General features: G+C 42.8%; 1 protein-coding gene across 5 annotated transcripts in view; it reads right to left on the minus strand.

Moving 5' to 3' along the window:
- Positions 1–14,336, minus strand: part of stk33 (serine/threonine kinase 33) — a 172,993-nt gene that overhangs the window by 123,531 nt on the left and 35,126 nt on the right. For 2 of the 5 annotated variants that reach the window (XM_080190182.1, XM_080190183.1), the window contains exons 2-3: positions 8,938–9,035; positions 1,508–1,581 (exon numbers count right to left, since the gene is read on the minus strand). The exons of 1 other annotated variant lie outside the window; for it this stretch is intronic. In XM_080190182.1, the coding sequence (XP_080046308.1) occupies positions 1,508–1,527 (20 nt within the window). In that variant the 5' untranslated portion in view covers positions 1,528–1,581; positions 8,938–9,035. Of the gene's footprint in view, positions 1–1,466; positions 1,582–8,937; positions 9,036–14,336 lie in introns of those variants that run through there. 2 more of the 5 variants (XM_080190187.1, XM_080190189.1) reach the window with 2 other exon arrangements.

Here is a 14,336-nt window from a genome sequence, read left to right on the forward strand (position 1 = left end):
TGTGAAGCACTTTGTGAGGAGTATCCTGAGAAAGTGAAAGCACTGTATTAAAACATAAGAAATAGGAGCAGGAGTAGGCCATCTAGCCCTTCGAGCCTGCCCCGCCATTCAATAAGATCATGGCTCAGTTCCACATTCCCGCCCTCTCCCCATAACCCTTAATCCCCTCGCTCATCAAAAACCCATCAACCCGCATCTTAGAAATATTTAGCAAGGCAGCCTCCACCACCTCAACGGGCAGAGAATTCCAGAGATTCACCACCCTTTGAGTGAAGAAGTTCCTCCTCAACTCCGTTCTAAACTGCACCCCCTTTATCTTGAGGCTGTGCCCCCTAGTCCTACTGTCCTTTCTGAGCGGGAAGAGTCTCTCCACCTCTATCCTACCCATCCCATTCATCATCTTATATGTCTCAATGAGATCTCCCCTCATTCTTCTAAACTCTAACGAGTACAAGCCTAGTTTATTCAGCTTCTCCTCATAGCTCAACCCCCTCAACTCCGGCATCAGCCTAGTAAACCTCCTCTGCACTCCCTCCAAGGCCAAAATATCCTTGTGTAAGTACGGCAACCAAAACTGCACACTGTACTCCAGCTGCGGCCTCACCAATGCCCTATACAGCTGCAGCAAGACCTCCCTACTTTTATATTCAATCCCCCTCGCTATGAAGGCCAGCATCCCATTAGCCTTCCTGACCACCTGCTGCACCTGCAGGCTGGGTTTTTGCGACTCATGCACAAGGACCCCGAGGTCCCTCTGCAATGTCGCCTGCTGCAGTTTTTCGCCACGTAAGTAATAGTCCTTCCTACCATTATTCCTACCAAAGTGGACCACCTCACACTTGCCAACATTAAATTCCATTTGCCATTTCCTGGCCCATTCGCCCAGCCTATCTAGATCTCACATCCTCTCAAGGACAAATTACAAGCCTAAGCGTGTCAATTCCTTAAACTTTGGGTGTAGAATAAGGTTAGCATCTCCAACTAGGGGGGGCCAGCTATCAATCTAAACAATTAGGCATTTTAAGTGCAGAAATTATGGAGTAAAAGACAATATATGATTTAACAAAGAAATAAGATTAAACCTTTATTGGTGAATGGTCTTTCAAAGAAGCACAACATTAAAATGTTTTGCCTAATTAGTACCATATGCCAAATATGTGCAAAATGAGATAATGGAATAATTTATCTACAATCCATAAAATAGCATTAAGCCACGTTGCAATTCTTGTAACTTTATGACATGGAACAGGATGTTAAGGTTAAACATTCCCATCTATGAAACAACATGACTATCTCATACCATACATGTCCTCTTTAGTCTGATGTAGGCTGGGAGGACAAGTATGCTTGTGTGCCTCTAGAGATTTTACGCAGAATATCACATTGGACTGGCATAATAGCTAAACTAGAAATGGAAAGCCACAACAAAAAAACTGCTGGCCAAGCATGCAGCAGTACCTACCTACCAGAATCAGAAGAGCAGCGTAGTAGAAAAATGGAGACCTACAGTGATAGCTTCGCCTCCATTATAAAATGTACAGGGATCGACGTGGATATCTTGATATGTAGAAGATATTACAACTGAAAGAAAAACAGATGGTAAAATTTTTTGTACAGAAAGTAATGGGCTAGAATTTTCTTCTTTAATTTGGTGTTCCTTTTAAGCCAAAAGATTGAAAAATCCATAGTGAATTGCAGTCTTTATAGTAAAAATAAATTGTACCTTATTGTCCATATTTTCAAGATTAAATGCTTACATTTTTCGGCATTTTTAAAAACATACAATAGGTTAACGTTGTACTTTAGTACTGAACTTGTTTTGAAACTTCAGATGCATGCTGCACTTTGTTTGCTAGTAGTAGCATAACTTTGACCAAGAAATGATAATTAGAAGTAAATCATTTTACCCACAACCAGTTTGTATCCTGCAAATGCTCCCTCTATCTCAACAAATGTTCTGGCAACGTAAATTATACATAAAGGTCACAGTGATTAATTAAATTAAATAACTGCTCCTAAGATATACTGAGAACTTAGAAACCTGGCTTGGAAGTCGGACATAATCTGTCTAAGGAATGCCTTAAATCAAGCATCCTTTGGCAGAGATGCAAAGGATAGTTACTAACTGCCATAAATAACAAAAGGATTCTGAGATAGATCCACAAAATCAACAACTCTCTTGCTCTTTTCAGACACTGATATAATTTAAACACAAAAATTGCAAATTGTAGAATAGCCAATTAAACAATTAAAGTACAAACCAATCTTTACAAGCTCCCTTTATCTAAAAGGCCCATGTCATCATTGATTTGTTGAGCTGTGCTGATAGTTAAATGGATCCTTTACTTTTTTGGGTGAACTTTGTAATTGTCAAGGCAAGGGAATAGAATTCTGAGAGGATTTGCTTCACCAATGTGTGCAAAAAACACTAAGGTGAGGTTTAACATGGACTAGATGCAGCGATTTCCTCTCAGCTAAATTGACTGTCCTGAAGTCAAGAAAGTATTTATGCAAAATCACACTGTGGATAGATTTCTTCTCCATCTCTAGCTAGCTAGATGGGTGGAAAACCGGCTTGGCCATAGAAGACAGAAGGTAGCAGTGGAAGGGTCTTGTTCCAGCTGGAGGTCTGTGACTAGTGGTGTTCCACAGGGCTCTGTACTGGGACCTCTGCTGTTTGTGATATATATATAAATGATTTGGAAGAAGGTGTAACTGGTGTGACCAGTAAGTTTGCAGACGACAGAAAGATGACTGGACTTGTGGATAGCGATGAACATTGTCAGAGAATACAGCAGGATATAGATAGGCTAGAAAATTGAACAGAGAAATGGCAGATGGAATTTAATCCAGATAAATGCGAAGTGATGCATTTTGGTAGAACTAATGTAGCGGGGAGCTATACAATAAATGGCAGAACCATCAGGAGTATAGACACACAGAGGGTGTGCAGGTTCACAGGTCCTTAAAGGTGGCAGCACAGGTGGAAAAGGTGAAGGCGGCGGCATATGTCATGCTTGCCTTTATAGGACAGGTACAAAAGTTGGCGTATGATGTTGCAGCTATATAGAACATTAGTTAGGCCATATTTGGAATACTGTGTCCAGCTCTGGTCGCCACACTACCAGAAGGATGTGGAGGCTTTGGAGAGAGTACAGAAAAGGTTTACCAGGATGTTGCCTGGTATGGAGGGTCTCAGCTATAAGGAGAGATTGAGTAAACTGGGGTTGTTCTCCCTGGAAAGACGGAGGATGAGGGCCAACCTAATAAAGGTGTATAAAATTATGAAGGGTATAGATAGGGTAAACAGTCGGAAACTTTTTCCCAGGTCAGAGGTGATGAACACAAGGGATCACAGGTTCAAAGTGAGGGGGGCAAGGTTTAACACAGATGTCAGAGGGACGTATTTTACACAGAGGGTGGTGGGGGCCTGGACTGCACTGCCAAGCAAGGTGGTACAGGCAGACACGCTGGGATCGTTTAAGAGTTATCTGGATAGCCACATGAACAGACTGGGAATGGAGGGATACAAACGAATGGTCTAGTTGGACGCATGAGCAGCGCAGGCTTGGAGGGCCGAAGGGCCTGTTTCCTATGTTGTATTGTTCTTTGTTCTTTTATAGGTAGCTACAAGAAAATTCCAATTATATTGAAGTTCCGATTATATCACAGCGCCAGGAACCCGGGTTCAATTCCAGGCTTGCGTCACTGTCTGTGTGGAGCTTGCACAATCTCCCCGTGTCTGCGTGGGTTTAGACTATAAGACAGAGGAGCAGAATTAGGCCTCTCGACCTGCTCCACCATTCAATCATGGCTGATTTTTTTCTCATCCCCATTCCCCTGCCTTTTCCCCTGATCCCCTTATTAATCAAGAACCTATCTATCTCTGTCTTAAAAACACTCAATGACCTGGCCTCCACAGCCTTCTGCGGCAAAGAGTTCCACAGATTCACCACTCTCTGGCTGAAGAAATGCCTCCTCGTCTCTGTTCTAAAGGATCGTCCCTTAGCCTGAGGTTGCGTCCTCTGGATTTTCCTACTAGTGGAAACATCCTCTCCACATACAGGATACTGCAAAGCTTGCACAGAGTGTAAGTTTCAATAAGTTCCCCCTTCATCATTCTAAACTCCAACAAGTACAGACCTAGAATCCTCAACCATTCCTCATATGACAAGCTCTTCATTCCAGGGATCATTCTTGTGAACCTCCTCTGGACCCTTTCCAAGGGCAGCACATCCTCCCTTAGATATGGACCCAAAACTGCTCACAATAAGAACATAAGAAGTAGGAGTAGGAGTAAACCATCTAGCCCTTCGAGCTTGCCCCGCCATTCAATAAGATCATGGCTGATCTGAAGTGGCTCAGTTCCACTTTCCCGCTTTCTCCCCATAACCCTTAATTCCCTTGCCTACCAAAAACCTATCTACCCGTGTCTTCAATATATTTAGCGAGGTAGCCTCCACTACTTCAACGGGCAGAGAATTCCAGAGATTCACCACCCTTTGAGTGAAGAAGTTCCACCTCAACTCCGTTCTAAACCGCTCCCCCCTTACCTTGAGGCTGTGCCCTCTAGTCTTGCTGTCCTTTCTGAGCAGGAGGAATCTCTCAACCTCTACCCTATCCATCCCTTTCATTATCTTATACGTCTCTATAAGATCCCCCCTCATCTTTCTAAACTCCAACGAGTACAGACCCAGTCTATTTAGTCTCTCTTCATAGTCTAACCCCCTCAAGTCCAGTAGCAGCCTAGTGAACCTCCTCTGCACTCCCTCCAAGGCCAAAATATCCTTGCGCAAGTGCGGCGACCAAAACTGCACACAGTACTCCAGCTGCGGCCTCACCAGTACCCTGTACAGTTGTAGCGAGACCTCCCTGCTCTTATATTCTATCCCCCTCGCTATAAAGACCAGCATCCCACTCACCTTCTTGATCACCTGCTGCACCTGCAGACTGGGTTTTTGCGACTCATGCACAAGGACCCCCAGGTCCCTTTGCACTGTTGCATGCTGCAGCTTTTCGCCCTTTAAGTAGTAATCCCTCCTACTATTATTTCTGCCAAAGTGGATAACCTCACACTTGCTAACATTGTACTCCATCTGCCAGGTCCTCGCCCACTCGCTCAGCCTATCCAGATCCCTCTGCAGACTTTCCACACCCTCCGCACAATTTGCTTTTCCACTCATCTTTGTGTCATCAGCAAATTTCGTCACCCTACGCTCAGCCCCCTCCTCCAGATCATCTATATAAATGGTAAATAGCTGAGGCCCCAGCACCGAACCCTGCAGCACTCCACTAGTTACCAACTGCCAATCAGAATAGCACCCATTGATACCAACTCTCTGCCTCCTATTAGACAGCCAATCCTCTATCCATGCTAACACCTTACCCCAACTCCACGCCCCCCAACCTTCTGAAGCAACCTTTTGTGCGGGACCTTATCAAGCGCCTTTTGAAAATCGAGAAACACTACATCCACCGGTTCCCCTCTGTCTACCGCACTAGTCACATCCTCATAGAATTCCAATAGATTCATCAAACACGACATCCCCTTAACGAATCCGTGCTGCGTCGGCTCTATCAAACAATTCTTCTCTAGGTGCCTCGCTATTTCTTCTTTGATGACGAATTCAAGCATTTTTCCAACAACAGACGATAAACTAATACTCCAAATGGAGTCTGACCAGAACCTTATGCAGCCTCAGAAGTACATCCCTGCTCTTGTATTCTAGTCCTCTCGACATGAATGCTAACATTACATTTGCCTTCCTAACTGAATGAGTAACTATAGGCCGCTTAGCTTAACTTCTGTAGAAGGGAAAATGCTTGAATCTATCTTCAAGGAAGAAGTAGCGAGACATCCGGGTATAATTGTCCCACTGATAAGACGCAGCATGGGTTCATGAAGGGCAGGTCATGTTTGACTAATTTGGTGGAATTCTTTGAGAACACCACATGTGCAATGGGCAGTGGGGAACCTGAGGATGTGGTGTATCTGGATTTTCATAAGGCATCTGACAAGGTACTGCACCAAAGACTGCTGCATAAGATAAAGGTGCACAGTGTTACAGCTAGTGTATAAGCATGGATAGAGGATTGGTTAAGTAACAGGAACCAAAGAGTAGGGGTAAATGGGTATTTCTCTGGTTGGCGATCAGTGATTAATGGTGCGCCTCAGGGCTCAGTGTTGGGACCGCAATTGTTCATAATTTACATAGATGATTTGGAGTTGGGGATCAAGTGCCATGTGCCAAAATTCACAGATGATATTAAGATGAGTGGCAGAACAAAGTGTGCAGAGGACGCTGAAAGTCTGCAAGGGACATAGATAGTCTAAATGAATGGGCAAGGGTCTGGCAAATGGATGCAATATTGGCAAATGTGAGGTCATCCATTCTGGTAGGAATAACAGCAAATGGACTATTATTTAAATGGTAAAAAATTGCAGCATGCTGCTGTGCAGAGGGACCTGCATGTCCTTGTGCAAGAATCACAAGGAGTTGGTTTGCAGGTGCAACAGGTAATTAAGAAGGCAATTGAAATTTTGTCCTTCATTGCTAGAGGGATGGAGTTTAATAACATGTTGCAGCTGTATAAAGTGCTGGTGAGTCCACACCTGGAGTACTGTGTACAGTTTTGGTCTCCTTACTTGAGAAAGGATGTACTCGCACTGGAGGAGGTGCAGGGGAGATTCACTAGCTTGATTCCGGATTTGAGAGGATTGGCTTGTGAGAGACTGAGTATACTGGGACTATTTAGAAGAATAAAGGGGAAATCTTGTGAAAACATATAAAATTATGAAGGGAATAGATAAGAGAGAAGAAAGGAAGGTTGTTTCCATTGGTGAGTGAAACTTGAACTAGGGGACATGGCCTTACAATAAAGGAGAGCAGATTTAGGACTGCAACAGGTCCACAGCAGACGCCATCTCACTGGCCCAGCACTCAACCCTGGAATACCTAGATAACAAAGACACTTTGTCAGACTCCTATTTGTTGACTACAGTTCAGCCTTCAACATCATTATTCCTACAAAACTCATCTCTAAACTCCATGGTCTGGGCTTCAGCTCCTCCCTTTGCGAGTGGATCCTGAGCTTCTAAACCACAATCAGTAACACCACCTCCTCCACGATCATCCTCAACACCAGTGCCTCATAAGGCTGTGTTCTCACCCCCCCCCCAACTATACTCCTTGTACACCTATGACTGTGGCCAAATTCACCTTCAACACGATTTTCAAGTTTGCTGATGACACCACTATAGTGGGTCAATCAAGATCACAAGAATGAGATAGAGAATCTACTGAACTGATGCGGTGACGATAACCGCTTCCTCAATGTCAACAAAACGAAGAGGATTGTCATCAACTTCAGGAAGCATAGAGGAGAGCATGGCTACCTACATCAATAGAGGTGAAGCGGAAAGGGTCGAGAGCTTCAAGTTTTTAGGTGTCTAGATCACCAACAACCTGTCCTGGTCTCCCCCATACCAACAACACTATAGTTAAGAAAGCCCACCAATGCCTCTCACAAAAGACTAAGGAAATTTGGCATGTCATCTATGACCCTCACCAACTTTTACTGATGCACCATAGAAAGCATTCTTTCTGGTTCTATCACAGCTTGGTATGCTCCTGCTCTGACCAAGACTGCAAGGAACTACAAAAGGTTGAGAATATAGCTCAATCCAACACGCAAATCAGCCCCATCCATTGATTCTATCTGCACTTCCTGCTGCCTCAGCAAAGCAGGCAGCATAATTAAGAACCCCACACACTCCGGACATTCTCTCCTCCACCTCCTTCTTTCGGGAAAAAGATACACAAGAACATAACATAAGAACATAAGAAATAGGAGCAGGAGTAGGCCAACTAGCCCTTCGAGCCTGCCCCGCCATTCAATAAGATCATGGCTGATCTGTCGTGGCTCAGTTCCACATTCCCGCCCTCTCCCCATAACCCTTATTCCCCTCTCTTATCAAAAACCCATCAACCTGCGTCTTAAAAATATTTAGCGAGGTAGCCTCCACCACTTCAACGGGCAGAGAATTCCAGAGATTCACCACCCTTTGAGTGAAGAAGTTCCTCCTCAACTCCGTTCTAAACCGCTCCCCCTTTATCTCGAGGCTGTGCCCCCTAGTCCTACTATCCTTTCTGAGAGGGAAGAGTCTCTCCACCTCTATCCTATCCATATACGTCTCAATGAGATCTCCCCTCATTCTTCTAAACTCTAACAAGTACAAGCCTAATTTATTCAGCCTCTCCTCATAGCTCAACCCCCTCAACTCCGGCATCAGCCTAGTTACAAAATTCAGCCTAGATACAAAATTCTAAGGTCATGTACCAACTGACTCAAGAACAGTTTCTTCCCTACTGCTGTCAGACTTTTGAATGGACTTGCCTTGCGTTATGTTGAACTTTCTGTACACCCTAGCTATGACTGTATTCTCTCATTTTCTTCTCTATGAAGGATATGGTTTGTCTGTATAGCACGCAAGAAACAATTCATGTATAATACATGTAACAACAATACATCAAATCAAAATCAAAGGCAGGTTGCAGCTAGAGAGGAGTGTTGGGCTTGTTTTTGGGGTAAGGAATACTTAAGAGTCACGTCCAGCCTGGAGATCAGGGAGAGGCTAATCAGAGTTTGAGGGCGTATTGGCAGTGCTGGGAAGACCCATTGGTTGTGGGCGGGGCGGTCAAGTCTGCAATGGAAGTGTGTGGGAAGTCCTTTGGGGTTCAGGAGTCCCCCCATGGGGCGGGGGGGGGGGGGGGGGGGTGTCAGGAGGGGTCAGTGCTTTGGTTACCCAGAAGCTTTAAGTAATTTTAATTCTTCTAACTGTTACTGTAATACAGTCAGAGCCATCAGAAGTGTGCAATCTAAATAACATTTTTGAATAGTTTGAACTTTCCAATGCAATTGCCGTTCAATCCTTACCTGGGGATGTTGCTCATCATTGGGGTCTCCCCAGATACACTGCCCTGGGGCCTAGAGGATACACCCACAGTGTTTGTAGCACTCTTTTTCCCTATTCCCTGATGGATAATGGAAGAGAATTATTATGCAGTTCCATTCATTAAGAAAAGGAAATGAAAGACAAAAGGTACACAATGAATGACATCTTACACCGGGTCTTCGTCTTGTGAAAGTTCTGGAGGACGATGGAACAAAGCATGTGGATAAAGTTAAATTGGCCAGTTTTAAGTGATAGCATTCTTGACATGTTGCATAAATGCCAGATCTTGATTGGGAATTTTTATTTTACTTCCTGTGTGATCAACTGCTCCTCCCCTCTAAAAAGGCCAAGTAAGTCATTTCTTTTTAACCTAAACTAGTCAAAGAATGAATTGGCACAAATCTCCAAAAGATAAAATAAAACTAAAGATGTATAGGGCTAAAAGAAATGCAAGAAAGAATCAGAGATGTTCTCAAATAGAGAATGGGGTCACCTGATGAAGGAGCAGTGCTCCAAAAGCTCATGATACCAACTAAACCTGTTGGATTTTAACTTAGTGTTGTGAGACTTCTTACTGTGCCCACCCCATTCCAACGCCAGCATCTCCACATCTCGCACATTGTAGGAGCCATAATTCAGATAGAAGCAACAACTTCAACTACCAAAACAGATTTGCTGAAAATGTTGTCTTAAACATTCAATTTCAATGCTAATGTCTTGCACATACGTGCTGCCAAGTTTACTGGAAAAATTGTACAGTGGAGCCTACACTCAGTCATTTCAACGTGCCCTGTTTTATCGCCCAATTTATTGTCATCTTCCCATGCAAAACACTGGAAATTCCTTAAGTAATAAAATAATCGTGCATACCAACACAAGTAAATATATAACTAGGTGTTTTTAAACATGGAAACAGAACATTCAGCTCTCAGTATAAATTAAATATACAGCGTCACAACTCTGTAGAAATTTCTTGTTCCTATTCTAAATCTTTTCTCGAAATATGCTCACCAAAATTCTGAAAGATGGATAAAGATGGGATACCAGAACATCCTAAATCAAATTCAGTCTTGTAGCTCTGGATCCTCAAGCACTGGAAACAGTGTTTCTTCCTACCTCATCAATTAAAAAAAATTCTATTGTATTGCCTCACAATCCACATTGTTGCACCAAATAAAGACCCAATTTTTCAAAGTCTTTCTTTGTATTTGTACTTTCTTAAGTCAGGTAGCATCCCAGTGAATGCATTGTATTCTCTCCAAATCCTTCCTTTGTTGTATATTCCAATATTCTCTCCAGATAAACGGAATGATGGATTGAAAAAAATACAAGAATCTCCTAAAACGGAGTGGCACAGTGGTTAGCACTGCTGCCTCACAGCATCAGGGACCTGGGTTCAATTCCCGGCTTGAGATCACTGTCAGTGCAGAGTCTGCACGTTCTCCCATTTCTGTGTGGCTTTCCTCCGGATGCCCCGGTTTTTTCCCACCGTCCAAAAGACGTGCTGGTTAGGTGCATTGGCTATGCTAAATTCTCCCTCAGTGTACCCGAACAGGTGCCGGAGTGTGGCAACTAAGGCATTCTCACAGTAAATTCATTGCATTATTAATGTAAGCTGACTTGCAATAGATACTAATAAATAAACTTTAAAACTTTAAACTTAAACCAAACTAAATTAAGGGACAACCTAGAAAAACCTTGAACAAGTCCAACTACTACTCTGTTCACGTGTTATTATTTAAAAGCTATTCTAACTCAAGGATAAAACTAAAAATATCCTTACATGGGCCACATAGCAGTAACATTTGCCAAAGTAAGATGAGGTCATGAGAAATTAAACATGACAGTCTGCGCCAGGATTGATACTTATAGCTGTAATCAGAATCCTGGAACCTTGGTGTAACAGAGATGTTTACCTACTTGGTTTGTAAGGGATGTTAATTTGTGTTACATCCCTGCTATGAAGTTAGAATTACTTCATAAAGCATCAAGTCCCAGAGAAAGATACCTTCTGGAATGTTTAAAGCAAATTAGCTGAAATACCAGTCCAATGGGCGACCTCAGATGTGTGTATTTTCATTAATTTTGAGATAATGCATGCCATTGAGCACATTCCCACCTTCATTGTTAGAATTACATTCATTTAATAAACTCAGTGTGGGAGGTGTGGAGTGGTTGCATAGCTAAACAGAAAATACAGTTGCCATAGCTTCCACACCAAAAGGGGATGTTTCTCATTCAGACTGGTAGCTTTGATTGGCAACTCAATGAGGTAATCTTCAACACAAAGAGCCGAGGAAGAGGTCAGCGTAATGTATCATCAGTTTCTTTCTGGACAAGTAAATCTGTGACAGCTGAAACTGCAACAGCCTGATAGATAGCAAGATCTCACTTTCAAGAATTTATAAAATGAGTTTAACTCACAACAAAGGACAAACTTGCGTATTTCTATGACGCTAGAACCATTTGGAGATAGGCAAATTGTGCTATGAAAGCAGTGGGGTTTTTTTTCATGTGTTTTTCAAGTAAAATAAACCACTTTTCTGGTTTACACTCATGGTTTTCAGCCCACTTTACAAAAAGACAACATGTAGGCACAATTTTTCTCTTTAATTCATTCATGGATAAGTACATGAATAGGGAGGGAATACAGACATATGACCGAGTAAGGGCAGAAGTTCGTTTTTTTTCTTTAGTTAGGGCATCATGATCGGCACAGGCTTGGAGCGCCGAAGTGCCAGTTCCTGTGCTGTTCTTTGTATAGCATGCAGGCATCACTGGCTGGGCCAGCATTTACTGCCCATCCCTGTGGGCATTTAAAAGTCAACCACAATGCTGTGGATCTGGAGTCATACGTAGGACACACCAGGGAAGAATGGCAGATTTCCTTCCCTAAAGGACATTAGTGAACCAAATGGGATTTTACGAAAATTAGCAATGGTTTCATGGTCATCAGTAGACTTTTATTGAATTCAAATTTCAGCACCAGCCGTGGTGGGATTTGAACACAGATCCCCAGAGCATTACCTTGGGTCTTTGGATTAGTGGTCCAGTGACAATACCATATGCCACTGCCTCCCCTACATCCTCTTGCAACACTGGTTTGTGCAATTCTGGAGAGTTGATCACATACATGAACATTTTACCACGTGATCACATGGAAAGCCACCCAGTTGAAAGTAGGGGTTTCCTGTGAAATCAAACTCGAGGTGATCAACATAAATCTGAAAACAAACCGAGGAAACACAGGAAGATCAAAGTGTCAGCTAATCCCATCCCTATTGGAGTCATAGAGGTTTACAGCATGAAACAGGCCCTTCAGCCCAACTTTTCCATGCTGCCCTTTTTTTAAACCCCTAAGCTAATCCCAATTGCCTGCAATTGGCCCATATCACTCTTTACTGATCTTAACCATTTATCTGTCTAAATGTTTTTTAAAAGACAAAATTGTACCCACCTCTACTACAATCTCTGGCATCTTATTCCAGACACTCACCACCCTCAGTGTGAAAAAATTGCCACACTGGACACTTTTGTATCTCTCCCCTCTCATCTTAAACCTATGACACTAGTTTTAGACTCTCCTACGTTTGGGAAAAGGTATTGACTATCTAGCTGATCTGTGCCCCTCATTATTTTATAGACATCTATAAGATCACCCCTCAGCCTTCTGCGCTCCAGAGAAAAGTGTCACAGCCTATCCAGCCTCTCCGGTAACATCCTAGTAAATCTCTTCTGCACTCTTTCTAGTTTAATAATATCCTTTCTATAATAGGGTGACCAGAACTGTACACACTATTCCAAGTGTGGCCTTATTAATGTCTTGTACAACTTCAACAAGATATCCCAACTTTTGTATTCAATGTTCTGACCGATGAAACCAAGAATGCTGGATGCCTTCTTCACCACTCTGTCCATCTGTGATTCCACTTTCAAGGCACTATGAACATGTAAGTACCTCGAGATCTCTTTTTTCTGTAACTCTCCCCAGGGCTCTACCATTAACTGAGTAAGTCCTGCCCCAGTTCAATCTACCAAAATGCATCACCTCGCATTTATCTAAATTAAACTCCATCTGCCATTTGTCAGCCCACTGGCCCAACTGATCAAGATCCTGTTGCAATCTCTGGATTCATCCCAGCCAGGGGTGGTAGGGGTAGCTTTAGCCTTCTTGGGTTGGGAAAAAAAAATTATCTGCTCAAGTTCCCATTCCCAATCTCCAGTCACGTCGTTAAAAATGGAATCCTATGAACAGTTACCACGCTCATATGTTTGCAACACGGTTGGATTAAGTTTTCCTGAAGTAACATTTTCTCTTTCCTTTCACTGCTGCACACATTGCTGGAGACAATACACATCTCTTTAACCTGGGCTTAATGCTCCTTCCACGCACATTGTTGGCCTCTTTAAGACTTGAATAGTAGGTTAGGTGTAAAGATTCGCATTCTAATCAATAATCTGTAAACTGTCTGTGCTGTTATATGCTCTGTCTGAGGCCAGAACTCTCCATTCGCCTGACGAAGGGGCAAACCCCGAAAGCTTGCGAGTTTACTATCAAATAAATGGGTTGGACTTAAACCTGGTGTTGTCAGACTTCTTACTGTGTGCACCCCCAATTATCAGAATGAAGAGCAATACCCAGATAGTCCATCTAAACTTTGCACAATATCAAACTGTACCATTTAACTTTAATCAGCAATCATCTCTCTACTAATACCTACGCAAAAAGGTTAATGATTGAAATTTTATTTTTTTTATTAGAAGCTTTCAGGATTTTCCCTTTTTTTCTATTACTGTCAGGTCAGCAACATCCAGCATTTAGGGATAAATGTTTAAATTTAAATGATTCAAGAATATTGACTGCTTTTATAAATTATTTTGACACTTTGTAAGTCAGACATGCAGTAGATCAGACCCTAAGGTACATGGCATTTTTGCATTTATTTAGTGCACATGCAGATTGGTTCTGCCAAGCACCTTTACTAACTTATGGTCAGTTTACACAGACAAGGGGATCAGTTAGATCAGTTGGCTGGATGGCTGATTTGTGACGTGAAGCAATGCCAACAGCGTGGATTCAATTCCCGTACCAGCTGAAGTTATTCACGAAAGCCGTACCTTCTCAACCTCATCTCTCGCCTGAGGCGTGATGATCCTCCGGGTAAACCGCCACCAGTGGTGATCTTTCAGGAATCACTGGAGGCAGGGAGGATGATGTGGATATGCTGGTGTTGGACTGGGGTAAACACAGTAAAAAGTCTGACAACACCAGGTTTAAGTCCAACCGATTTATTTGATAGTACACTCACTAGCTTTTGGGTTAGTCTCTTTGTCAGGTGAATGGAGAGTTGTCGCAGACGCTACGACAACGGATGAATGA

This window comes from Carcharhinus amblyrhynchos, chromosome 6 (assembly GCF_965287045.1).
Source record: "Carcharhinus amblyrhynchos chromosome 6, sCarAmb.v2.hapA, whole genome shotgun sequence".
NCBI lineage: Eukaryota > Metazoa > Chordata > Chondrichthyes > Carcharhiniformes > Carcharhinidae > Carcharhinus > Carcharhinus amblyrhynchos.